Consider the following 26161-nt stretch of genomic DNA (forward strand, 5'->3'; position numbering starts at 1 on the left):
AACAAGCTCAAAACCTCCACCTTTCCCACAACAACAGGCAAAGCTATGCCCCCGGCAACTGTAAATAAGATGACGATAACTCAGCAATATTCGTAACAAGAGATGTCCAAAATAGCAGCCCTTACGTTTCACTCCCAAGCTACACAACCAGACAAAGATTTTACAGGGCAGGAGAGAAAAAGGAGACCAGCAGCGGGAGCTGCCCTGGGGGGACACAAGACAACTTCATCAGGCGCATCCACACGGCCGCATCATGCACACTGCAGTCAGCTGTCTGTGTTGATGAGCAAAAAATAATAACAATAATGAAAAAAATCACAGCACTATCTCATGCTCCATGGCCAATAACACCGGGCTGCACTCACGTTTTCATCTCTTTGAACAGAAGTTATATTTTAGCTAGTTATTTATATTGTGAGTGTTTAACCACAAAAACCCTCCTCACCTTCACTCCCTTGGGTTATTCTCAAAATTACAGTAAAATTGCTTCCATTCATAACTTAAAGAGTCAGCCTTAATTCCTGAAGCTTACAGAACCAGCAGCACGCCTTGCATTTTTCCAGATATTCTGAACAACTGAAAGCGTCTCAAAAGAGGACCACAGCATCCTGAACGAACGCTGCTTCTACAAACACAGGTAACCACCACTCATTCCGTAAGGAGAATTTGTTTATCACCTAATAGAAAACTTCTCAGCATTTAATAACCAGGACACAGTGTTAGAAAAGCTCCATCTACCTAATTGGATGTAAATATACAGAGCCTTGCTTTTGTTTTAATAATGTGTATGTTTATCTATTATCATTGTTTGCTGCTTGTGTCCACAGAAATACCACAAGCACCAGCACAGTTCTGTGCGAGCAAGGATGGCCCCAACAAATAACGCTTTGATAACCAGCCTGTTTTATACGTACAACGATTCACTGGTTAAGTAAACAACAGTTATTTAGCAAAACATCAATTTATACCAGGGCCTAAACCAACCTTTCTGCTCTCCTGCAGAAAAACAGTATTAAAAGCTTCGTAGAGATAGAAGAACACTAAAGAGAAATATTACGTTTACTGGGCAAGGAAATTATAAATAACTTCAAAATCAGTCTTAGTTTGATGTCAAGTAAAGTTTTCCCTATGAAAGCTTCTAGATTAACTTCCTAGATTTTGAGGCAGAATACAAGTTTAAATCTAACTTTAAATTCCAGGCATTTAGTTTTTCTTATTTATGAATTTTGGAATATACAACTTGACTGAATGAATGCATTCAATTTCACCTCTCTACCAAACTACGTTTATGACTCCAGCTCCTCTAAAAACACGCACATCTACGTTTTTTAAAACTTCACGTGCTTTCACTAGAAGCGAAATTCTTCGGGGCTGTTATGGCTGAAACCTGTAACGAAAAGGAGTTTGAATCACATTTGTTTCCTCTGCTTGACAGCGTTTAGAACACGTTGCTCCATTTCCTACTTGACATGGCATCCCTCAATGGCTCCACCATTTGAAAAAATATCAAAAAAAACCAAACAGATAAACATCCCATGTCACATCACTTTGTTTCTCTTCCAGTTAATGCCGGGTGTTTCCTCCCACCTTTCCCTCAGCAGCCCTCACCCGCTTCTTAGGTGCCTGCAGAACCCCAAAGGGCAGCTCAGGAATGTCACCCCCACCAAACAGGTGAGCTGCCTGAGCGCACCACGGGCCAGCGACGATGAGAAAAAAAAACCCATCCTCCTCGCAAACCCGTGGCCGCGAAGATCCCCGGCCCTCTTTGTCCTTGGGTACCAGCACCGGGCGCAGCTCGCCGCGGGGCTCAGCACCGCGCTTGTTTACGCGCCCCCCCCCCCCCCCCCCCCCCCGGTTCCTCCCGGCGAGCCCCGGGAGGGCTCCGCAAGCGCGGCTCCGGCGGCAGCGCACACGGGAACCGCGGCTCCCTCCCAGCCGGCGGCCGCAGGGGCGCGCTCCCCGCCGCGGCCAAACGCAAGGAGCCGGCCGGGGGGCGGCGGGAGCCCGGTACGGCCCGGTACAGCCCGGTACGGCCCGGCCCCCGGAGCAGCCGGCGGGTGACAGGCGGAGGCGAGGCCGCGGGGCCCGGCCGGTGCCAGCGGAGCCCCCGCCCGGCTGCGGGGGGCCCCGGGGGGGGGCGTCCTCCCGGTGGCGGCTGCTCCGTTACCGGGTGTGTGGGGGGGGTCCCCGGTACATAAATAAAGGGGCGCGGAAGGAGCGCGAGGCGCAGCGCCGGCTCCCGCGGCTCTGTCACGGCGCCGCTGACAGCCCCGGGCCCGGCCCCCACCCCCCCCCCGGTCCCCTCAGCCGCAGGCCCCGGCCCGCCGCACCCCCCCCCCCCCCCCCACACCCCTCCGGTTGCCGTCCGCCCTCACCCCTCCGCAAGGCCTCGTCGTAGCTGAGGAAGCCGATGCGGGACTCCTTGGCGCCCATGGTGCCGCTCAGTCCATGGCCCCCCCCCGCCGGCCGGCTGGGCGCCGCGGAGCCCGGGCTGCGCCGCCGCCGCCTCCGGAGCGCAGGGAGCGGGCGGGGGGGGGGGGGGCGGGGGCGGGGGCGGGCCCGGGGGGAGGAGGCGGCCTCGCGCCCTCCCCGCCACCGCCTCCATGGCGGGTCACGTGCAGGGGGGCGCCCGGCCCTCCGCCGCGTCACGTGACGGGGGAGGATTGGGGAGGGTACCGGCGCGGCCCTCCCCCTAACGGGCGTCGCGCGCCGGAGCTGGTTGGGGGGGTCACGTGACGCGGAGCCGCCCGCCAACGGCTGTGGCGCGCGCAGCCCGCCGCTGAGGGGGTGGCGTGGTGGCTGAGGGGTGGCTCTGAGGGGGGCAGCGTGTCGGCACCGGGCTGTGGGGAGCCACCGTCCCCCTGGAAAGGGGCGTTCAGTGCCTAAAACACACACAGAACGAACCGTGAAAGGATCAGAAACTGCCCCCCCCTCCTTCCCTGCTCTTCAGGGTGTTCGGTTTTAGGATTCAGTCCAACGCTTGCCCAGAATGGGAGGGTTTCCCCCATGGCTGTGTTACAGCATTAAGTGAGGTGGCGTGCCGTGGGTCGCTCTCCAGCAGAAAATAAGGAGAGTGAAAGAAAACATTGATTACTAGGGGCAGTTCGTTCCAAGGATTGTTCCTGTGCGGAAACCAAGCCTGTGAAAACACCAGTTGCAAGTCATTCCTTAACTTACGGTTTCCTTGCTGAATGATCTTACCACATCAGAGCTAACGAAAGGTCAAGCCAAAGTTATTTTCTCGCTGATGTAAGTTCACGCGTAGGTATTTTTATAGCAAACATTCCAAACAAATTTCATTTCTGATACGCAAAGCCAGGAATGCAGCTCACAGAGAAGCTAGGTTGAAGGCCAAATCTCTCTCCATGTAACACTACTAAACTGCAGAGTTACTGCAAATGTATTAAACTTTGTAAATCCTCCTTTTCTGCCATCATCAGAATTGTGTAGTATCTTACAGTCATGACCAAGAATATAATTATTACACTCAAGCATAACAACATCTGCCATGATGGACCTTTTGCCTCCCTGGAACATAGAATATGGGGAGAAGGAGGAAGTTTAAGTTTAAAAACACAAGTGAAATTCCTGGGAACATACTTAACACACCAGCCACTTGTTACACACTTATCTTTTAAGCCTGAGTCTTCAGTGCCCTCATATATTCTTATTCTGCCCTTACATCTCTCTTCTCAGTGCACCTTGTAGTCCCTCACTCGAGCAGGCTTCTAGTTAGATACAATATAAACTCAAATATTTTGCAGAATGAATACAACAAACATGGCAACATGTCAATCAAAAGCAAAGTTGGCAATGCTCAAAACAGCTGGAGAAGTATTTGCTTTATCTTGTGATTAAATAAACCATTCCGGCCTCTAACAATGACATTCATTCTGCCATGCTCCATTTGTGACGGATCACTTTTTAAACTCACAGCTGAGGAGACATAGTTTAATTCCTAACTTCGCTATACTATTCCTGTGTGATCTTATGCCTAGTAATAATCTTTTTATGTTTTGGTTGCTCCTCTGAGTTACAGAGATAATGATACATTGAGAGTCCCTGTTTTGCTTGGAGCAAAAAGCTGCACTGGGATACAGCCAGACCCAAACTGGCAGAGCAGCTACCGAAAGCAATTAGAGCAGGAAGCCACTACAATGGTGTCGTAAGGCAGCTGTCTGGTTTTCACACCAAATTCTTCTTGTCTTCACACCGATTTTTCCATGACTATTAACCTCCTGTAAGTCTCTTACTTTCAGTGAGTTTGTTATTAAACAGCAACAACAAAAGTAGCCAGGCACACGGCAGAACTGACATAACACTCAGGCCCGTTTCATCCAGGCACGTAGGAGCGAAGGGACCCACCAGGGCAACGATCTCCCTCTGATGCTAGTGCAACCCCCACCGTTGATAAACACATTCCTGCACTTACCAAATTCCATGTTGGGACCTGAATGAATTACCACCAGCCCTTTCTGTATATTTACAGACACCAGTCTGTCTCTTTTCAGCTTTCGTTTTCAAAAACTGGACAAGGTTAAGCTCTACTAGTTGCCTCTCTAATAAAGTTCCACCGCATCTTAGCAGACTGGCTCTGTGCCAGTTTCAGCTCACGTTTACAAGTATGGATGACCAGAGCTTTATTCAATTTTCAGCGGAGGCCTAACCAGTACTTTACAAAATTATTCAGCTTTTATCTATGTCTTGACAAAACCTCTAATTGTAGCATACACAAACCCTGTTCTCAGGCAGCAGAGATTATTAGGCAGTTGCAGGGCTTTTAATGACAATTAGTTCGCTTGCTATATCATGAAAAGATGAACGTCTGAAATGATAATTGCAAATCAGACCCTGCCACCATCCCAGCTTAAGGTATAGTCACAAACAGCTGACTTAGTATTTGATGCAAATGAGGAAGCAGAAACATGCAGTGAGATGGTCCTTCCTCTAGAGGAATGAAAAAGGATTGAAAAAACAGTTAATGATGATGGTTAATACATTTAAAAACAACGTTCTTTCTCAAATGGTTAAAAAATATACATTACATTAAAACTTGCCACTTCTAAGCGGTAGTTAAGTTGTTAAGACTCATACTGCATTTTTGTATGACACGAAAAAAAAGTGACATCTCTTAGGTCCCACAGATATAAAAGATGTCTAACAAGCAGTAGAATTTTCCTTGAAGAGTGCTTTAAAATAATTTGCTGTATCCGTTGTATGCACCATGGCTTGCACCAAATTTAATAACAAAGATATTCTAGATTGGAAAATCAGACTGGAAGCTTATGATGGCAGTGTCTTTGTTCAGATTAAATTAAGCATGTTCTCAAAGGCATTGAAGCAGGAACCTAGAGATAAGACTTTGTATGCTAACCGTGGATTAGATCTGGCAGTGAGTTTTTAATGAAGCCTTATTGAGGAGCACAAGATTATAGATGTTGCTACTATTTAAATGTTATGTCAAAGGTAAATCAAATTAAGATACAGTGAATTTAGACTTCTATTAGATGAATTGAGCTCCTCTGCTCTGTTTGAAAAGTGCTATATATGCAAATCTAACTAACTGGCCATGTGTCTTTATGATTGCTGTGATTTATTTAATTATTCGCTAATCACAAATAGATTCATAAGTGTTTAGCAAATATCTTTAAGTGTCTTTGCATCATCATCAAGTATCTGTGGAAAAACAGACATTTGCTGCTGCGCAGAGGCTGCAGGAGGTGCACAGCACCACTGCCTTCCTGGCAGAGCAGCTGGCAGTCCCCGGGAGGGTGGCTGGCAGTCCCCGAGGCTACCAGGAAGGGAAAAGCAGTCACGGACTTGAGCTGCACGCTAAGGCTGAAGCGGGCATCTGCTAAAGAGGTGTTTCGAGTTGCATTCATAAGACCTGAACTCAAAAGAGACGAGCCAAGTAATTGTGGAACTGCTGCGGTGAATCAAAAACAATTCTGAGAAGAGTGGTGTAGTCCCTAGGATTTCCGGATTTAAAGTTCACTGAAAAAAAAAAAAAAAAAAAAAAAAGGAACCAAAAATGCAGCTTCTGGGCCCTGCTGTATTACTCGCCTCCAAATCTCTGCCTCTTTCCCCAGCATCTGTCTCTCTCCAGGGATATCATATATGTTTTGATCTTTGTAAACTACCTCAAAATAGGTATCATCCTCTTCTATGGAAATCCTTCACTCTCCAGGATAATTGCAATTTTTATGTTGAGGATGCTCTTAAAAATAAAAATATTTTAAAAAATTACACTATTCTTCAGTATTTGTACTTAATACCAGATAGAAGGAAGCAGGAATTTTCAGCACAGAAATGGGAAAAAAAAAAGGCAGAGCTAAAATTAAAGCTAAAACTGCCAGAAATGTTGTATAGAAACTGATGGCCCAGCAGACAAAAAGTACTAAATAGCATGAGGGGATGAGGAATTGACGGAATGAGAGGAAAACTCATGTCAAAGGTCTAGATCAAACAGCTTTATTCTTTCCAGACATTTATGTGCTTTTGAAACGGAGATCCCAGATCTCCAACACAGACACAGCTAGCAACTATCTTCACCCCTCAGTCAGAAGGCAACTTGGTAAAGAACTGCTCGGCCAGATTTTCATCTGTAATTTGCATTTATTGCCACGAGTGAAGGTTTGAGACACTGTACTAGGCACTGTACAAACATGAGACAGCTTCTGCCCCTTGTGCTTCACAGACAGCCAGAACGCAGTGCAGCAGAGCACATCTCAAATATTTGGAAAGAGCAGAAGGTGGGAGAGATATCAAGGTGCAACGAGAGTATTCATTTACCATAGGCCTGCGGTGTTGATAGCTGAACAGTTTCGTATCTTTTTAATTATAATTTACTGATGAGTGACAGAAATACCTCAAATCATCTCTGCCAATCTAATTCTGATGTCATCAGGGGGAGAGGGGAAAAGACAAGAGGCTTCCTCAAAGAAGAGCAGAACTCTACATGCAAACTACTACTTTTGTCACATCCCACATTTTTCTGGAAGTGGTTTTGAATAGTAGTCAGAGGGTGACATTCACTACAGATTCGTATGAACTAGAAACAGAAATAAAAAGGAACAGATTCCTACCAGGGCCCTCCTATGTCACACTTACCATACAAGGCAGCACACCAGCACCACAGCCAGCATGAATTTTGTAGCAGAACAGTGCCATGGCTTTTATGGCCAAAGCTGAATAAAACAAAAAGCACACACACACAGAAAATAGATTTAATACCTATAGAATTCAGTTTTAATAACATCACTGTAACTAGCAGCAACAGATAGGAAAATGAGGTCTTAACATTATCTTCTTTCTCAGGAAGCCCCACCATGTTTTTAATAAATTTTGCATTTATATTTTAACCGCAAATTCTCAAATGGGATTTCTGCAAACCCAGTAATCCCCCCCCTTCCTGACGGGAGCTGCTAATGAATGCAGCGCTCACTGGGCTCGCAGTGTGGCATTGCCTGGGGTCTCTCAGAGTGAGATGATTTGGATTATTCCCCTTTATTTTCGGTACGCGGGCCCTTCCCTTTTCACTCCTGCCCTATAGCTCCCCACTCCCCAGTGCCCTCGCAGCTTGGCTGAGGCTCACCCTGACACCCAGTACCTTCTTTCTGGCTGAGTCAGTACCACATAAACCATATAGATTACCATATAAACACGGTGGGGAGGCAGGAGATAGCAGTGTGGGCAGCAGTTCCCCATCCTCGCCAGGCAAAGACAAGTGAGGCAGGAGCCTTATCTGGGCTGTGGACTGCCTCTGCTTAATTTTGCCACCTCTTAAGAGGAGGATTAGTTAATATTTTTGCTCAGCCACTTCCCCCCGGATGCTTTTGTTTAGGGAGCTCAGAACAGGCTTAAAGCCACTTGAAATTGCTGCTTGTATTCCTATTGATATATATTTTTGACTCGTGCTATTAACAGCGCTATCTACATAGCCAAAGAAATGAAGCACCTGACCTGCACTTTTACTATTTTAAGATTTGTGGGTGAGAGATCCCCCCCCCCTTTTTTTTTTTTTTTACTGAAGCTGCCCTTGAGGCACAGAAGAAAACATAAGGCACCCTCCACTCAAAGCTCTCGTAAGCAAACTTCCCCGTGTGTGGCAGGGTGACACCATCACACTTGAGGCCCACAAACAGGGGGAAAAAATTCTTTTTCCTGTCAGACTCTGCTGACATCCCTCCAACCCAGAGGAAACAAGGTACCGCAGCTAACAAAAGTCGAAGATAAGCATGATGCATTAGGAAATTTTGTAAATATCACATCCTTCCTGATTTTCCATCAACCTGTTTGATTATGCTGTGTATGGGGAGACGTGTGGTAGAATTAATCAGCCTGCTGGAGTGAATGCTAAAAGAACAGATGAGCTTTGGCAAGGCTGTTGCTGGCATTGAAAAAGAAAAACTGTGACAAAGAAAAAAAAAATGCAGACCTAAATCCAGAAGCATGTCATTCAGAAAGTGAGATATGCTGTGATTTATCACCGTAACAAAAATGGATGGCAACACAGATCTCCCATCTCAAAGTGTTGTCGCTGTGTAGATTAAGAGTAGTATCTGTCATCAAGAAACAATGGGAAAAGAAATATGTTTGATAAAAGCAATTCTGTACTCTCTTGTAGACAGATAACCCGTCTGCCATTGAACTGGAGGTAACGGATTTCTCTACAGCCCCATCTTCAGCAGCAAAGAAAAAAAAAAGTGGTGTGACAAAAGGAAGCACACGTAATTAATAACAGAAGAGCAAATCAGAGGAGTGGCTTTGCAAGGAGCGAGGAATGTTTACCCCATTTCAGAAAAGTCCAAGGAGCATTATAGGAAGAGGATGCTTGCTTTGCCCCCAGAGAGTGACAGCACCGGCGGAGCGCAGCAGGCGGTGGCTTACCACTGCGGCCCACCAGGGCAGCTTTCCTTTTCAAAGAGCGAGCTTCTTTCTTCTCAGCTCAACAGCTGCTGCACACGGGGTCTCCAACATCATCTTAGCAGCTTGACTGTTGCATACAGAAAAAGCAATACCAAAACGTAAAACGTGTAACAACTTTAGGAACATTTTGCCAGCAGCTGACACAATGGAAAGCGCATCTCAAAACAGCAGGACAGCAGAGCAGAACAAAAACCACGGAGCTGGGACTGCCATGTCATCTGGCACCTCCTTGCACCTCCCTTAATGCCATTTCAGGTGTCGGCAGGGAAGGCCAAAGCATCTTATTTGCTAATTAAGGTTTCACATAATTCAAGCACTGAACAGGCAAAGGAGATCCCCACGCAGAGAAACCTGTCAGCCTTCCCCGCCGCGCCAGCAGACTGATGTCTCAGTTCAGCGCTTTCACAACACAGACAGCAGAATAACTCTGGACGTCTGCATACAAAAATCCGTACGCGCACACGTCCTGCTGGCGTGCACGCTGCCACGGATGGCGATCCAAAAGTGACACCTCCCCGCCTGAGCTAAGGACGCTGCAGACAGAGATAAGAAAGACATTAAAATAACAGACCTCTATTTTATGGTGTCAAATGGCTAATGATAGTGATTAAGGCTTTTACATTTCTTTACAAAGTGGCATTATCCAAGCTAGTGTCATCCGCCCAGAGTCAACAACGAGCTCCTGATCGAGCCAACAGCACAACAAAAAAAGGTCCCAGGGCTTGCCATCTGCTCAAACCACTACATCACACCTCTTTCTCCTCGATGCAGCAGTAACCCACAACAGGATGCAGATGACCAGATTGTTTAGCTGCCATTTCAGCCGAGCACCCGGCGGCTGTTGACGTGCTAAGAGTGGACTCTCAAAAACAAGGCACGGCACAGGGCCGCTGGACAAGCAGCTCCCGCGGCGTTACGCTTCGCCGCTTTTGGGGGCTGGTTGCACCCACGAGGCAAGGTAAAGCACTAGGGACTAATCAAATGTTTTGCCTGCTATGTTAAGCATTTATACGTGGTTTTATTATATAAAACATATTGTTTAATGATCCGTAAAAGCCTTTGGCACTCGCTCTCCCTTTGGTTAGAAGCCCAGCTACTCGCATAAGCACATTTGGCCTAGCAGCTCCTTTCAACTACCAGAGCAAACATTAGGCCAGGACCATGGAGCAGATTCTTGAGCAGCTCTCAGCAATGCACGACCAGCTCAGAGGAGCTGGAGGTTGCCAAATTGTTTCAGCTTGAAAAAGAAAATTGATGCATTCAAGGAAGGGAGCAATTTGAAGTTGTTACAGAGCGCTTGGACACCACCGATGGGCAAGAGTTTTACCTCTCGTTTCTCTTATCACTTCCCAGCTGTTTCTTCCACTTTTAGGTAGTTTCAGCGTATCCTTCCATTTTTACCCGCATAGCTCACTAACAGCTTTCTAGTTGATTCTGCTGTTTTTAGTGCCGAGGTACCAGCTGTGCAACCCTGCAAGCTGGCGCATATATGACCTTGAATTTTTCCATGTAGCCAATCAGAAACTGCCTTTGCACAGTGTTTCCTATCTCCCAGAGAGCATCTCTCAATTTTTAGCATTAGACATATATCACTTTATAGCATCCAAAGCGTTGTGCGAACACGAGCCTGCTAGCACCAACAAAAATCACTCCTCAGCCAGCCCGTACCCTGTTATTGTCTATCAGCTCCTCCATTTCTCTGAAGCCAGCCTGGGGAGTTCTTTTTCTTGCTCCTCTGCAGGAATATTAAAACAGAATCAGAATGAAGGTAGCTGTAAATTTTATGTCACAGCTGGGAAACTGAAGGTCTTCAGATCACACTTTCTCCCCAGCCTTTTAATTGCAAAATTATTCTTGAAGATTTGACACAAGTCTTTCACCTCCCTATTTTCAGGCTATTAGCAAGAAAAACCAGACACACACAAAAAAAAAGTAATTTTCATTAATCTGCAGAGCATGCACAATGCTTAATTTCAAATGGATAAAATACTGCTAATTACTAGCACATTCTAACAGTCCTGTGATTTTACAGGGAGCTACTCAAACTAAACCAAATTATGGGTCAGAACGTGCAAGTCTTTTTATCATTATCACTAATTCCCTTCGTGGTTTATAACATCCTGAAGTGTCAGTCGTTGCTTATCCCCTCACCCTCCACCCCACCGCAAAATAAAATAAAAATGAACCACGTGTCTTACCAGACTCTTTGAGCCTCTGGCTGGCACTGCTCAGCTGCTCCATAATTATTCATCACACTAGGTCCAGCAACAAGACGTTCACAGCATGCTCTTCTCACATTTTGTTTAAGCACTAGATAAAATAGCAGATAGAGAAAAAAAACAGATTTTGAAGCAGGAGACACTGGAATTTGGGTGGAATCAGTTGACTAAGAATTACTGTTCCCCTCACCACCACCCAAAAAAAAAAAGTGTGTGTGTGTGAAAAAAGGATTCTTGAGCAGGCTGTAATGTCTGCCTTCTTTTTCTGGATAAGCATTTCTAGATCCTGAAGTGCTCCTGTTTCTAAATATAATGCTTAGCAACGTGTTCCTAATTTTATATTAAATTGTAATTAAAATAATAGGAATGCTCCCTAAATAAGTTAGATCACAACTTCCCGTGATGCTCTTCCAGATCCCAGGCTTTTTGCCCTTGCCATCAGATCTCCCAAAACCCCACAGCATTTCCACCAGCCACGTCCCCAGGTCCTCGCCTGGCCTCCCCAGCGGTCTGGCCCCACCGTTCCTGCAGCGCTCCGTTGCCTCTTTCCCTGCAGGCAGACTCGGGCCCCCAAAGACAGAGATGCTCGGCCCGTATCTGCACAGCACCTGGCACAACAGGCTCTGATCGACTGCAGCCCTGGCTGTCAGTGATACAAGCAATAAGTCATCAAACCCAAGTTTCTCTGCAGATCAGTGTTATATCTCATGCCTGCCATAAACGGCATAAAATGCACCTCTTTGCATTCCAGCACGTTGTGGAAGAACATAAAAGCACTTAATATATTATTTAAGCCAGTTAAGCTAGATAGCACAACTGCAGTAATTAGCAACCATTCTCCAAATCCCCATATGCCAGACAAAGGATCGTGTTTAGTATTTTCAGGCTGGTAGGAGGGAATCAGAACATTGCAGAAATTAAATGGCACACACTGCTTTTTTCCCTCTGCCTATCTCAGCAGAGCCTACATTTCACTACAGCTACCCCACTGCAGCATCAATACAAGAGACTGAAACCCATCACACAACAGGGCTGGCCTTTATTTCTCTATTATTTTAAGCATAACAGGGTGCTCAATGTTTTAAGAAAAAATAAGCCACTTCTTTTGAAAGCTACATTCTGTAGGCTGGAGGGGAATTTCCTTTCTTTTCTTTTCAAAACAAAACCAAAAATAATTTAAAAAAAAAAACACCCTCAAACCCAAACCTGACTTCCTCTGGAAAATCCATGAGCTGAGGTAAGTGCTGAGTGGAATTGTAAAAATCCCCCAAGCAGCAGCCGCCCACCTCGCACCCGGGGTCGGGACGGGGCAGCGAGGTGCGGGTACGGGGCCAGGAGAGGAGGCGCCAGGCGGGACGAGCGAGGAAAGGGCATCGGTCGGGTTGGAGCAGAGGGATGGGACACGGATGCTGCCAGCAGACTGAACCCCGCTACCCCGGCTCACGTTGCATGCCCAGGAGCCCCGTGACACCGCATGCCAGCAGGCAGCCAGCCCGGTGGCACGGGTTGCACTGGAAATGCGCCCAGTGCAGTGCTCCTGTGCAAACAGCGAGATCGCAAGAGCCAGGTACCAACATCTTCTAAAGGAGCGAGGAGGAGGTGGAAAGAAAACGCAGATTTGGGATCCTCCGCCATAATTAGAGGCATTGAAACCGAAGGTGCCACGGCTTGGAGAGGGGACAGACCTGATGCAGGATCCTGGCTCCAAGCCCCAGTTGCTCCGACCAGTTGTTGTTTTCCATCCTCTTTGTATGGGCAGATACAACATGGCAATTTTTTTTTACCCACTGGGTCGTTCAGAGAAAAGCCTCAAGACTGAAAACAGGAGAGAGGAACCCCTTCTGGTGGTCAGCCATTTATTTCTCTATTGCAGAGAGAGGAAAATCCCTTTTTATTGTTCTGTATCTTGTATTATTTTTACTTCATGAGTTATTATTTTATTCCTCAGCATTGCAAAGAGGCCAATCTGGCAGGGGACCAGCGCCGTGCCAAGGAGGGCTGGCAGCACCAGGGCACTCCGTGGAGACATGCTGCTCCTCACCCAGCTCGGGGCTGTGAGCTCTGAACCCACGGGGTTTTTCCCAGAAGATTATTTTCATTATAACAGACTGAAAAAAAAAGCATCGCCAACCCAAAGACAACCTTGCTTGGATGGGCATTTCCATACCAGGCTGTTTGTCTCTGCTTCAAGCTTTTTTTCCTCTCATATCAAACTTGAGAGCTCCTGGGTTTCCCACCCAGCTGTGCCTGCCTTTCGCCTTTCAACCCTCTCCTTCCCCATGCAACGCTTACATCTCCCACCTCTCCCTCAGTCCTTTTTGCACCCTGCCTCTACGCTGTGAGCACCTTTAAGGCTCGTATTTTCAATGCCTCTCTGCACATCTTGCTAATCTCGTGCCACATTCCTGGGCAGAGCTGACCTTTGGGCACAGCCGTGCCCGCCTCATCATTTTCCAGCTCCTCTGTTGCTAAGAGAGTGGGCAAAGTTCTTAAGGAGGGGAAAGTGGGCAAGGAGCTAGCAGCTAGGACAAGCCGCACTGCATCAGCCAACAGATTAACAGAGGAAGTTAGATGAGTTTCGGTATGAAGCCACCCACCTTGGTCCAGATTTGATTTTAGAAGCAGCGGCAAAGGGAAAGGTTTATTAACGTGCTATTAGCTATGCATACTTCAATTTGCATAAACAAAACAAACACTTCTGAAGCGCAGTAAGAAGGAAGGCCTGCAACTGTCCCGTTTGTCAGTGTGAAGGAAGCTGATAATGCTCTTTCAGTTCCTGAGGACTTCAAGCAGCTTAAAAAAAGAGTTATATGACATCAGCAAACACCAATAAGTGTCCTAACATCGGACTGGAAACCTGAAGCCAGAAACTGAGCCAGAAACTGAGCCAGAAACCTGCTGAAGCATAAAATAAGGTAGGAACACACAAAGATGCGTCTACTGACAGCGAAGAACCCAGCACACGAGGTTGGTCACCAGTAGCTTCGGGCGCTGAGGAAGGTTCAGCTGTGCCTTCCAGAATGCAAATACTTTGAACGCATCTGGTCAGATTTTGCAAGAAGAGACAGAAGGCGAAAGGGATGCAGACGTGGTTGTGGCTTCGTGTTCAACAACCACAGCTTCATGTTCAGCATGCCACTGGTCACAAATAGCACTTGGGGTCTTTAACACATTTACTCAGACAAGTGATTAAACTAACAACTCCCACCCCTTAACAAAAAGGGACTCCTATGGCATATTACGATGCCTCTAATAATGCCACATACGAACAATAACGAGGCCCAGATTCTCTTTTGGATCTCTTCCCCTGACACAAGGGTTATTAACTTGAGCTGTGTTTATTGGCATCCAGCTGCAGGGAGGACAGGTCTCCAGTTGGCTGTGAAAGTTTGCATCATCCTTAAGCATGAGGAAAGGAATTTCCAGATCCAATTAGCAAAGCCTCCGCCCCTGCCGGCTGAGCAGTCGCGCTGAGTATCATTAATCACTCTATCAAACGAGGCGTTCACCATCCACTTGGTAGAAACAGGTTACTGAAAGCAGTCCTCATTACAACTTCTTTTTAGTATCACATTGCAATAGGTCCGGCAATGCTGCTTGGGTTTTATATTAAATTAAACCACGCAGTTGGTCTAAGCATAATGTAAAGTCCCTGTATATTATCTGCAGTTATCAACTCTCCTTCCCTGTGACCTACCACTAAATAAATATTGCATCAGATACCTGCATATATTGTATGCAACCTGACTCATCAAATCACATGTTGTTTTCATGCCAAATCTGCATAAAACAGCAAATAGCAGCATGAGCAGGGTATCTTCACAAATGTTTCCTTTTTGGCTACGTGCCCGATCTTGCACTGGAAGAGCTGCTTCGCAAGAAAGGTTGCTTACTGTTTGCGCTCGCACAGCTCCTGGAAGACCCAGGCACTCAATAAATTGCAGAAATTGCTCTTCACAGAAGAGCTGTCAGGGGAAGAGGAGCAGTTTTCCCCGAGGTGTACTGTTGCAGTAGCGTGTTTGACTGGCACTTGGGCTCCCTTCCCTTCACTAGAGGGAACATGAGATGCATAATCTATTTGTACTCCTGACTTTTACCCATCCAACTGGAACATTGTTTCAGAGGATTCCTGACCTCAAGCAGGCAATATAATCCGGTAGATTTACATAGATGTGGTCTGGGTTATGCTATCTTCAGCACGATAGGCCTCAAAGTAGAAATTAATGTTGTCTTGCAATGTGGCAGGGGAAAGGAGACAACCACAGACTGGTGAAGGCTCAGAGGCATCCCTCGTGCCTGACCTCGCTGGAGCGGACTCATCCACCAGGCCTTACACGGTGGACAAAATGAACTGAAGGCTGACTCGGTGCTACCAAAGAAATTCAAGAGGCAGGGAAGGTTTATAGGTTCAGAGGTTAGAGTACAGTTTGAGCGTTATTATACAGTTCAACAGTGGAAAGGGGCATTTTGCAGACTCAGCTTTTTAGTTCCTTGCTCTGCTACTGTACCAAGTAATGCTGGAGAAGGCTGCTAAGATCACTGCTCTGCTGCGAGCCTGGTTAATGGACAACACCTAAATACAGCGAGATCCTCAGATGAAGGCTTTCCAGGGAAGTCCACCTGAACCTCCTGCTGGTGGATTTATGGCTTTGGCTACGCTCCGAGTGCGGTGCATGCCGAAAGGTGGAACAAAGACTGGGATTTACAGGGGGAACCGAAGGCCTTCTCCGTCCTCTGAAACGTGAAGTGTTCTCATGATAAATCAGGAGAGCCTCTCCTGTCACATGCCTGTGGAGGCTGTAATCTCCCAAGTACACAGATACGGGCGCGCAAATATGGGTTATGCCTATGCTAACAACCGGTGTATGTCCCTGGGGCTCCTGAATGGCCTTTAATCTAGCTGCTATCACGTGTTAAAGCCTGCGCTGATGCAGCTTTACTGCTCTTGGTGCTCCTGTTTGCTGTGACCATGCTGCCCTTCAGCACCCTGACTTGAGAGCTGAGGACATAGGCTGTCAGCTTCCTGGTGTAAACCTCTGGAGGTGAAAAGGAGAGGAGCTGCCTGCCACACTGGGGACTGGTGTCGTGATTGCAGGCAAACGAGAAGCACTGGCAACAGGCGTTGAGAAGACAAGTGCACTTTCAACACCCCCTCCGACAAAACCACCTCCAATGCAGTCCTTGCAAAACCCTGAAGCTCACATAGGTAACGCTTATCCACGCTATCGTGACTCCTCCGCTCTGCTATGCAGTGACCTTGCCTCGTGTTAAGTAACACACAACATACCTTAAAATCTTAGTATAGATTAAACAAGTCATAACATACCTCAGAGGGTCAAAGCAAACCTAGCTGCAGAGCGCTAGGAGGTGATTGTCCTTGGCCTGCTCGGCACCAGCCCGCGCGAGGCTCCCACGTCAGCGAGCTGACAGCGAAACTTCAGATGTGGGGGTGGTGGAAAGCAAACGGAGGGAGAAACTCCACCAACATCTTACGGGGCTTGTCTTAGTGGATTTTTGTCATTACTGAATTCAATCACAGGTAAAGGACTGAAAATAAGGACCCATCCCCTCTCCAAGACCCCCCAGTCGGTGCCGTCATGCAGCGGGACGCGGTGGGTGCTCCCCCAGAAGCGCCCATCCTGCTGCCCCGAGCAGAGGGACCCTTGTACGGCCCTCGGGATGGCTCCCGGTGCCAGAAGCAACCTGGCACAGGAGCCCAGCTGAATCACAGCTGCAGCAATTACACTAATTGTCCAAGGGACAAAACAATTGCACTTGTCCGACTGGTCAGGGCATGACGGCAGCCTGACACATTCTTATTTGTGAAAGCATTTTGCCTTGAAGTAAGTTTCCAAAACAAATTCCCCTCAACTCCAAGCCTTTCCAGTCTTCTTCCTGGCAAGAGCAATTTGTTCTTGTTTTAAAACAGAGAGCTTTAAGAGCTGCTACCCGGGAGAGCTGCATCTCGCTGTGGGTGGCTTCCACCACCACCTGTGAAGGAGATGCCCCCAGATTTCCATTACACTGCAGTGGGAGTTGTGGTCTCTGCTCTAAGAAGCTCCATGCACAGCACCTGGGGGAAAACCCAGGGGTTTCAGCCCATTTTCTTAAAACCACAATTCAATGGCAAAGCTGATCAGGAGAGCTGACTGTGCCCTGCAGGACTGTCCCGTTGTGACAGCGCCGTCCCGGGCAGCGCCCCAGCTGTTCCCATGGCTGGTGGAACTCGGAACCGGTATCCAGGCCCCCGGTTACCCCAGCGCACTTTGGTTCAAACACGGCTCCGTGGCAACTTCCCCTTCCCACCTGGCACGAGCAGGAGGCGAGGGGGCTGTGTCCCATGGCGGAGATGGGCAGCGGAGCGGGGGCGGCCGGGGACAACCCAGCCGGGCAGGCCAAGGTGAGCAGGGGCAGGGGCACAGTGAGAGCAGAGCCCGGCCTCAGCATCACCTCCAAAACCTCTTCGTAAATCCAATCCTAAACCAGAAGGGACCTTCCCAGGGAGCAGAGAGTGCCCGAGATGGAAGGACTGCTCTCCCTACATGCTTTAAGAGGCACCATAAGCTTGTGTTTAAATCGGTCGTATAATCATTGCTTTCCAAAAAAACAAGTGGAGGAGTTAGCTACACAAACATTGATGCAGGGAAAACCTGCGCCCTATGCGAGAGATAATTCCCCCTGGATCAGGGACATGCAAGCCCAGTGGCTGAGGATTTTGCTTTGCTTTCCAGGCACCTGCGCAGCAGCCACCCGGGTGCCTTTGCTATCCATAAAAGCTGTGCGTGGAGCAGCGCCGCGTTACACTGAGCCCATTGTAGCTGTGATTTCCACTTAACAAGCGGGTGCCAGCCCTTGTTTGACAGATGCTATTAGGAACGAGTGACCATTGTTTACCTTGTAATTTATTAGAGGTAGGGTTTCCAAAAGGGACTTAGAGTAGGTGGCCAATTCTTATGGACTGCTAATTATAATTGAGTACCTAGCTTCATTAAGCACCTCTGAAAACTCAATCTGAAATGGTTTTGTCAGGAAGAGAAATGCTTCTGAGCCTTAGGATAGGGTTTGCCCTCAGCAATGTTTTTAGGAGAGGATGCAGGATTGGCACCAACGGGCGACTAACCTGCAGCTTTGGCAATTCACAGACCGCCGAGGGAGATGCGGCTGGCACCAGGGGCGAGGCAGCCCCCGGGACGGGCAGCTCGCACACTGCGCAATGCAGGACCCCGCTCGTCAGCTACGTGGCCGGCCTCGATCAGGACACCTTCAAAATTGTGAGATGCTAAATAGACTTTAGTGGTAGAGAAAAAAAAAACAGTGGTAACTCAGGTTGCTGAGAGAGAGCAAAAAGCAGGATAAATCATCTCATTGCAGCTTTCCTCCACGCCTGCATGTTAACCTCATCGTTGTTTTCCAGTCAGCTGGACATCCCACTGAGTTAAACAGCCGCCCCCACCAAAAATCACACTTCACATACACCACTCAGTTTTTGGAAACACGTACTGCTGCTTTATCATTTCACATGACGCTTCGGTGGCGTGGCTCAGCCATATTACCGGCAGCACGGCCCCAAAGCTCTGTCTCACACCTCTACCCTGCACGGGGACGCATCCTGCCCACCCGCTCCCACATCCTGCATTCCCGGTGCACAGAGGCATACCCACACACGGCCTGGTCACAGCTCAGAAGTGTCAAAAAAAAAAAAAAAGACAAAAAACTACGAGGATGGGCAAAAGGGAGGGCGCGCAGACGCAGCATCGGTTCTTGCATCGCGAGCTGATGTTTGCACCATCCCAGGCACGGCCACAGGAAGCAGCGGCGTGTGAGCAGCAGTTCCCTTTCCCCTCCCTGCAGAACAGTTGTTTTGTAGCCTGAAGTTAATGTTTCACCCTGTGATGTCAGAAGGGAATTCCCAGAGGTGGAAATCCCTCAATTCCCTTCCGCAGGCTGTGCCCAGGGCGTGGTGAACCCGGTGCAGGACGGGCTCCTGCGGGGCGATGGGAACCTCTGGCAAGGGACCTGCTGGGGTGCACCCCATCTCCCCCATCCCCACACAATGCGCTCAGACAACGCTCCCCTGATGATCCCAGCCAGCTATTTAATCAGCTCATTAACAAAAAGCAGTGCCCGAGCCCCCGACTGAGTGCTAAGTGCCTATTCCAACACTTCCCTTACAGTGCAAGGAGTTCCTGAGACCCTTTAAGAAGTCCCTCAGGAAGCTGCATTTGCCCCAGCACCTCCCCAAGAAGAAAAAAGTGAAGTACACAAAGGAAAGCCTGACCATAATCGGGGACCGCATCAACATGTTTCTTCAGCAGCACTGCAAAGCTTCGGAGGTCAAGCACTGGAAGACGTAAGATTTTGTCCTCTAACTGGCCTGGTGGTCCTGCACTGGCGATGCTCCTGGCTAGATGGGCTCCCATGGGGAATTCAGATGCAATTTGGCCCTGCATTTCCAGGCACCGGGCAGGTTGGGTGTCTGCTGGAGACTGGTGCTTCCCACGCTTAGGGAAGGGCTGTTCTTCAGGAGCTTATAAGCCTCAGAAAAAAAAAAATGTCATGCAAAGGTACAGCAGTGATCCCCCTCCACAAGACAGAACCAGCACTAGGAAGGGCTGAAGTCCATGCTCGTGTGCACCATCCATGTGTCTTTTCCCCAGGGTGATGTGGAGGTTTGTCTCCCTCTTCTCAGAGAAGGACGAAAGGCAGCTGCAGAAGCTGTATAAGTACATCAAGAGCAACAGAATGGACAAGTTTAAGGTAAGCCAGTAGGATAGACAATGCCTTGCAAGGTGTCCCTGCTGCACTCACTTGAAGGGATGACCGCAGCATGCAAGAGCTTGATCCATGCCAGAGGGGAAACCTGCACTGTGCAAGTAGTTGCTTGCCAGAAGGGCACAAATCCTGCGGGCATTGCCAGTTCCCCCCACGAAGTGGGCACTGAGCTGTCGCAGTGGCCGGTGCCAGCAATGAGAAGCTGAGCTCATGGCCCCAGCACCACGGCTTATGATTTTGGGGGCTGTTCACTGATCCCATGTTCCCAGCCACGTTTACAGACCAAGTCTGATCCCTGGTTTTATCTGGTGACACAGGAGTTAAACTTTGAAACAAGCAACTCATTCAGGTGAAGCCGGTGTTTGCTAAGGCTTATTCCTGTGCCTGAGCATCAGCTCCTTGCCCAAGGAAGCTGCAACCAAGGGTTTCCAGAGAACCCCAGCCCTGAGGGGTTAAGCCACATAAGCACACTCACAGCCACCCATAAACATCTCCTGAGCAAAGGCTGAGCGCACCAGGAAGTTCAAAGGTCCAGAAGAAACACTTAAAGAAGTTTATTTAAAAAAAATAAGAAAAACAGACTCACAGTTTAAAAAAAGAGTTAACTGGGAAAATGTTTTGAGTAAGTTCAAAAAGGCACAATCCTGTGTAGGTATCAGGCACTGCTCCATGTCAAGAAGTGCTGCAGTCACCTGGCCGCTGGCAGTGTCGCGGCTGTAAATAAGCGGCGGCTGCAGGTGAGCAGCTGCCTCCTTTCCCTTCGCAAAGGGGCAACCAGCCGTGCAGCTTTTTCTTCTAGTTTATGGCAAAATAAAACCATCTACTTGTTTTTAGGGCTCCAAAAAGGCACTCCAACAATGAGGAAATTAACGTAAAGGAAAAAGAAAACATCACATTGCTAGCGGGAGACACCCGAGATTAACTGGGATATGAAAAAAGCGAGTGCAAATGAGGGCAGGCGGGTGGCGATGGGTGTTGGTGCTGCCTTCAGCTCAGCACAGCCTCGGAGAACAACCCGAGCCCGGCTCCCAGCCCCTCGGAGGCTCGGCCGGGCCCAGGACACGGCCTCTGCTCAGCAGCAGCCGTGCTGCCGAAAGGGCCTGGCCTCGGCCTACGCAGCCGCCCCGAGCAGGAGGCAGCAAACAGCAAGCACCCCAAAAACCAACCAACCGAAACCCCTTCCCATCCCATTGCTTTGTTAAAAAAAAAATTAAAAACGGACACCAGCATCTCCTTGGAGAGGAGAAAATCAAGTGGCGGTGCCAAGCGTTAGCTGCGCAGGAGCAGGGCGCGAGCACCCCAGGCCCTGACGCGACTGCTCCGGATGAGGCCTCCTCCAAAAAGCAGCAACAGACCCGGCCGTTATGTAACGGCTGACAAACGCCTTTTGTTGTGCAAGACGAGTGGGAGAAAAGCAACATCTCTGCCCTTCGTGGGGAGGGAACAGCAGCGGCTCCCTGCTCCAGCACAAACAGCAGGCTGTGGGTCCGGGGGGGGGACAGAAATAGACCGTTTGGAAACGCCTCGTTGTTTAGATGAGTGGGCATAAAAATACAGAATCAATATGCAATTAGTAAGTGATTGAGGTTGGCAGTGTGGTAATTTGATAATTTTGAGAGTTATTAGAGAGAGGCTGGCAGAGCAGCCATCCATTAGGCTTACTCACCAGTGTTCTTAAAGGTGGAGATCTATATCCCCTTTCCTCACATGAGAGCTTTTAGGACTTTTTTTTAAGAAAACAAACAAAAAAAAACTTAAGAGCCACAACATTTGAATTTGAACACCGGTCCCAACTCAGTTTATAGACTTACTGAAAGCATCAGACCAGTCCCACTTCTTGGCACAGAGCAGAACAGAGCCACGCGTCCCTGAGTGATCCACTGGCTCCCGTACGCTGCTAAAAGCTCTTTCACTGTAGGAATTAGCCCCATGCCTCAGTCCAACTTATTTCTTCACTCCCACAGACTATCTGAAGCCCTAGAAGACCAGGAAAAAAAAAAAAAAAAGGTGATCAGCATGACCCTAGCAACACAAACCCAACCTTTTTCCCCTGGCATCTCCCAGCCAGGAGGATGGAGATGCTGTCACTCTCCCACCGCAGTGCCATGCTGTTGCAGGGACCGCTGCCCCCAGACATCCCAGTGCTCCAAGCACCACAAGGCGACAGTGACATCCAGTGGCAGCGCACACCCATCCCCACACAGGCACCTCCCGCAGCACCAGGGCTCAGCACCCACATCCCACCACACACCTGGGCCTTGGTCCGAAACGCGGCCACCAAACGGCACCGCCAGCCGCCCACCGCCTCCCAAAGGGCCTGGGAAAAGCCGGTCCTCTGGACAGCACGCCAAGAGGGATTTCTTGCTTTAAAACACAGGGCTTGGGTGCCCAGATGCTGAGGTTCCCAGCCCACGTGGCTCTGTGGAGGTCAGCGGGGATCCCCCGTCCAGCAGAGCTCATGGCGCAACCACGGGGCGATGGTTTGTGGGGCGGCACGGGCATTTCTCACCCACTGCCGCCCCACAGGGCCGCGGTGAAGCAAGAGTTGTTGCCCAAGCATGAGTCAGTGTGCGGTGTCTGGTCATGTAAATATCCTTAAAAGCGTTTTTTGTTCTTTTTAAGCTGTTATGCTGTCATTCAGAAAGCGCAGATTCAGTTCCAGGAAGAAACTCGAGGGAAACAAGCAGGAGCGGCCCTACAACAGCTGGGACCTTGGCGGAGGTACCAGAGACGTCCAGGAACAACCAGGGCGCAAACCAGGGCGCAGAGGCCGTCACCACGAACGCACCCACCAGGGCACAGCCCAGCGGCGAGAACGACGGCTGAGGTATTGCTGCTGGGAGCTCGGGGCCCACGGGCACAGCCAGGGACAGCATCGCCCTGTTCAGGCAGAGCCACCCACACCTGGCGTTTTCACAAAAACAATCAGCAGGTGAAGATGCAAGCAGCGGTGGGGCCGGAGAAGTCGGGCAGGTTGAACTGCTGTCTCAGAGGAGACATGCAAATAGGAAAAACAGCAGCAGGAGAAGCTGCTCCAGCATAAGGCAGGGAGGCAGCAGAAGACATCCCTTTGGTGGCCCACATCAGCAGAGGTTCATTAGCATGTTTTTGCATAGCAGTCGGGATGCTCAGAGCATGCTTGTGGTTTGCCTTTGGGCCCATCCCCACAAAGCCACGCGCGCTCGCGGCGTGGAGCAGAAACGCCGACCAACCTGTCACAGGTGCGCTTGCTAACCAGAGCTCCTGGCAGCCTGGTTGCTGCAGCCCAGACCCTGGCACACGCAAACCTTGGAGAAGGAAGGAAAAAGGGACATTGGGGCAATTGTCAGTGAGATCGGCTCTGCCACAGGCAGGTGCCACAGTCTGCCTGCAGAAGGATTTGTCCCACACACGCCAGTTTTCAAGCTGCTAAAATGCAGCCACGTGTCCCATGGGAGTGCTCCTGCTCACAAACCATCTTGCTTTTCACTTCCTTTCTCCCAAGACTCTCTATTTACCTCTAAAAGAGTCCAACCTGCTATCAGATTGTTACATATCATAGCTAGTACATATGTAACAGCTAAATTTTACCAAGTAAAAATCCAAACTGGTAAAATTGAAAGTCAAAAGCCAAGAACTAGCTAGACAGCACAGTCTGGGAGGCGAGCAGGAGTCCCACGCTAACCCACGGCACCGCAGCTCCAGGCAATCCTCCTCCCCCTGTCTGCACCACTGCAGAAATGGAGCAAACAGCTCCTGCCCAGTTCCTACAGCGAGGATCACACCAGAATCACAAAGCACATGCAATACTGGGAGTTACTGCAACTGAAATGTTAGGAAGGTGTCAAGGTTTTGGGGTTGCTGGTTGAGAGAGAGCCTGGGTGAGGATCTGTCCGGAGCAGCCCGGTGCTCCCATCTGCCTGGCGGGGATGCAGAGGGGCAGCGGCTCCTCAGGGGACTCAGCCCTCCCACTCACTTCGTGTTCTTTGCTTTTAAGGTTCTCACGGACAGCTCAGAGACCAACAGAAAGGAATTAATCTGGGATCATCACCCAGCACCCTGGGTAGAGAGTATGCAATAAAAAGTTCTCATGGTTTCCTGAAACTGGACAATGCTGTATTACTTGCAGCGTCATAGCAACAAGCTTCGACCCAAGCAAAATGAAAATGATGCTATTTAAAAATCATGTGATCTTATTCATGCTTATGCTGGAGTTTCCTAGCAGCTGTGCAGCAGCATTAGGGCTCCATTAGGGATGTGTAAGTAACAGACCTGCCTTTAATACATCTTTTCTTTCGTACAAAACCTAAGAATGGAAGAGCAGCTTGTGTGAAGAGGCAGAGAGCTCCACCTTTCCTTGCTATGGAAGAAAACCTCATCTGACAAAGGCAGAATCTGTTCCCCGTTAGTTCCCATGCAAACACACACACAAACCCTCCACGTGGCCAGCAGCCACAGTGACCTGGGAGGAGAGACCGAAAGAGGAAGAGTCTGGTGTATGGAACATACTCTGGTACAAAAAAAAAAAAAAAAAAAAGAAGTTTCCTAACTTCCACACACACGCACGTGCTATTTCGAACTACCCCAGGCACATAAAGGCCAGGAGCCAGCACAAACATCGGCGGGCCTGGCAGACGCTGCAGCAGCTATCCACTGATCCAGCCCGAGGTGGCTGTGGCCCTGTTGGACTGCTGCTGCAGGAAGAGACTCATTAGGGAGCTAACATTTCAGGACAGGAATAATTAGAAGAGAAAACAGTAACAAACCTGGCTGGCTTGCGTCTTAGGATTCACTAGGCTTGATTTTCAATATTTCTTTCAGCTAAAGGTTATAAGCTTCCCCCCTAGCACACACTGCATAAGCCAATAACACATGTGGCTGCATCAGAAAAACACTGTATGCCCTCAAAATGTCACCCTTGCTTAAGACAAAGCTGAGCAAGATTAAAGCCTGCTCAAGTCTGGATTATTCCACAATTTTTCCAGTAGGACTTGAGGGAACCTAGAAGTGACAGGAGAGCTCTCAAGAAAAACTGAGCTGTGCCAGCAATCTGAGTCCCCTGCCAGATGACATGGGCAAAGAAAGGAAGGCAAGAAGCAGCGTTTCTGCACTGAATGTATTACGTGAAAACCTTTGGCACAAACTACAGAGCACATCAGTGCCTCTAATACAGTGTCGCTGGGATTGCTTTCTCCAGCTGTGCAATGCTGAAGGCTGGCCCGCAGCAGTGCTACCAAAGCCATCTTGCACAACTGCAAGACTCGCAGCGCTCCACGCGCCCGTCCTAACTCGGGCCGGTTGCTCTTTTCCGTTTAAATGCAGCATCCGGGAATTCATGGAAGTCTTGCACAACCTTGGGTTTGGCTCTTAAGAAAAGCAAGATTTTCATGCATTTTGTGAAGTGTCAATGTGTGACACAGAACCAGCAAAGAAAATAACAAGACAAAAAAAATCCCCCCCACTAAAACCATAAACCTGAAGAGATGCAGAGGCCCCACATTGACAGCTAAGCTCAGGGCAGTAAAGCTCATACTTTGTGCCACAGAAAGCAGCAACCAATTTAAAAATTTAACTTTTGTAAGGAATAAGCAGAACTGGTGCTGCCGCAGCAGGTGACATCCCCGACCCCGATGCTCCAGACCTGCAGCCAGCCAGGAAGAACACCCAGCACCTCAAACAGCCCAAGGCAACGTTTCTTTTAATACTTAACAACAACAACAACCCACCACCACCACAACAAAACACCACCACCTCCCCCCCAGCAGCTCACCTCAAGCCATGTTTAGGGGAACTGTGGTTAAATTTCATCAGCCTGAGAAGCTGCGCTCTACTCGCTGTCACAGCACTAACTTGCTGATGTCAGTTGTCAGGGCCTTGCTCAGACTAACCAGGGAAGAAAGTCATCACTGGACAGCAGCTTTTGTCCAGTTTGACTCATTAGCTCCCCAAAAATCAGCAGGATGGCCTCATACCTCAGCTTCCAACAGCACCGTACCCTTACCTTGCTAGGAACAGTTTTATTTTGCAGGTGGTGGTCCTTCCTTCACACCACCTTGAGCTTTTAGACTTCTTACCAAGCCTCCAGTTGTTGGTTTGTGCTTGGTAGCTTGGCTTCGACACCCCCAAAATATCAACGTTTCCCTGAGGAAAAGGGAAAGAATTGAGGAAGTTGTGTGGGTGCCCGGTGGCTTGCATCTTTCACCCATTTAATTGGCACAAATAGCACATACCGGGCTGTACAACCACAAAGGGCAGGGCCACAG

At 48.8% G+C, this 26161-nt stretch overlaps 3 protein-coding genes across 7 annotated transcripts in view; 1 reads left to right on the plus strand and 2 right to left on the minus strand.

Annotated features, from left to right (window-relative positions):
* Positions 1-2549, minus strand: part of USP32 (ubiquitin specific peptidase 32) — a 78635-nt gene extending 76086 nt beyond the window's left edge. For 3 of the 4 annotated variants that reach the window (XM_080563565.1, XM_080563564.1, XM_080563563.1), the window contains exon 1: positions 2376-2548. In XM_080563565.1, the coding sequence (XP_080419691.1) occupies positions 2376-2433 (58 nt within the window). In that variant the 5' untranslated portion in view covers positions 2434-2548. Of the gene's footprint in view, positions 1-2375 lie in introns of all 4 variants that reach the window. The other variant, XM_080563562.1, reaches the window with a different exon arrangement.
* A 117-nt stretch (positions 2550-2666) lies between these two features.
* Positions 2667-22675, minus strand: LOC308181031 (uncharacterized protein). Its single transcript, XM_080563611.1, has 4 exons — positions 21731-22675; positions 19426-21642; positions 11127-11238; positions 2667-9461 (listed from the first exon to the last, which is right to left on the minus strand). The coding sequence occupies exons 2-4, from the start codon at positions 19595-19597 to the stop codon at positions 9317-9319; spliced, it is 429 nt and encodes a 142-aa protein (XP_080419737.1). The 5' UTR covers positions 19598-21642; positions 21731-22675; the 3' UTR covers positions 2667-9316.
* CHCT1 (CHD1 helical C-terminal domain containing 1) lies at positions 16798-25030 on the plus strand. Of its 2 annotated transcripts, XM_080563613.1 has the most exons (4): positions 16798-19497; positions 19805-19904; positions 22542-22746; positions 23896-25030. In XM_080563613.1, the coding sequence occupies exons 1-3, from the start codon at positions 19448-19450 to the stop codon at positions 22743-22745; spliced, it is 354 nt and encodes a 117-aa protein (XP_080419739.1). In that variant the 5' UTR covers positions 16798-19447; the 3' UTR covers position 22746; positions 23896-25030. The 2 variants fall into 2 exon arrangements, with proteins under 2 accessions (XP_080419739.1, XP_080419738.1); XM_080563612.1 differs by lacking the exon at positions 23896-25030 and having other exon boundaries at positions 22542-23864.
* Positions 25031-26161: the final 1131 nt, after the last annotated feature.

This window comes from Anser brachyrhynchus, assembly GCF_964034855.1.
Source record: "Anser brachyrhynchus genome assembly, chromosome: 20".
Lineage (NCBI taxonomy): Eukaryota > Metazoa > Chordata > Aves > Anseriformes > Anatidae > Anser > Anser brachyrhynchus.

Bases quoted from the DNA above. Each gene is read 5' to 3' on its own strand.
- CHCT1 (XM_080563613.1), top strand. From the start codon at position 19,448: ATGTTTCTTCAGCAGCACTGCAAAGCTTCGGAGGTCAAGCACTGGAAG. The intron at 19,498-19,804 runs GTAAGATTTTGT...TCTTTTCCCCAG, and splicing joins GAGGTCAAGCACTGGAAGAC to GGTGATGTGGAGGTTTGTCT. The intron at 19,905-22,541 runs GTAAGCCAGTAG...GTTCTTTTTAAG, and splicing joins ACAGAATGGACAAGTTTAAG to CTGTTATGCTGTCATTCAGA.
- LOC308181031 (XM_080563611.1), bottom strand. From the start codon at position 19,597: ATGCAGGGCCAAATTGCATCTGAATTCCCCATGGGAGCCCATCTAGCC. The intron at 11,239-19,425 runs GTCAGGCTTTCC...TATTTTATCTAG, and splicing joins TGATGCGGTCCCCGATTATG to TGCTTAAACAAAATGTGAGA. The intron at 9,462-11,126 runs GTAAGACACGTG...CTCTGTCTGCAG, and splicing joins CCAGAGGCTCAAAGAGTCTG to CGTCCTTAGCTCAGGCGGGG.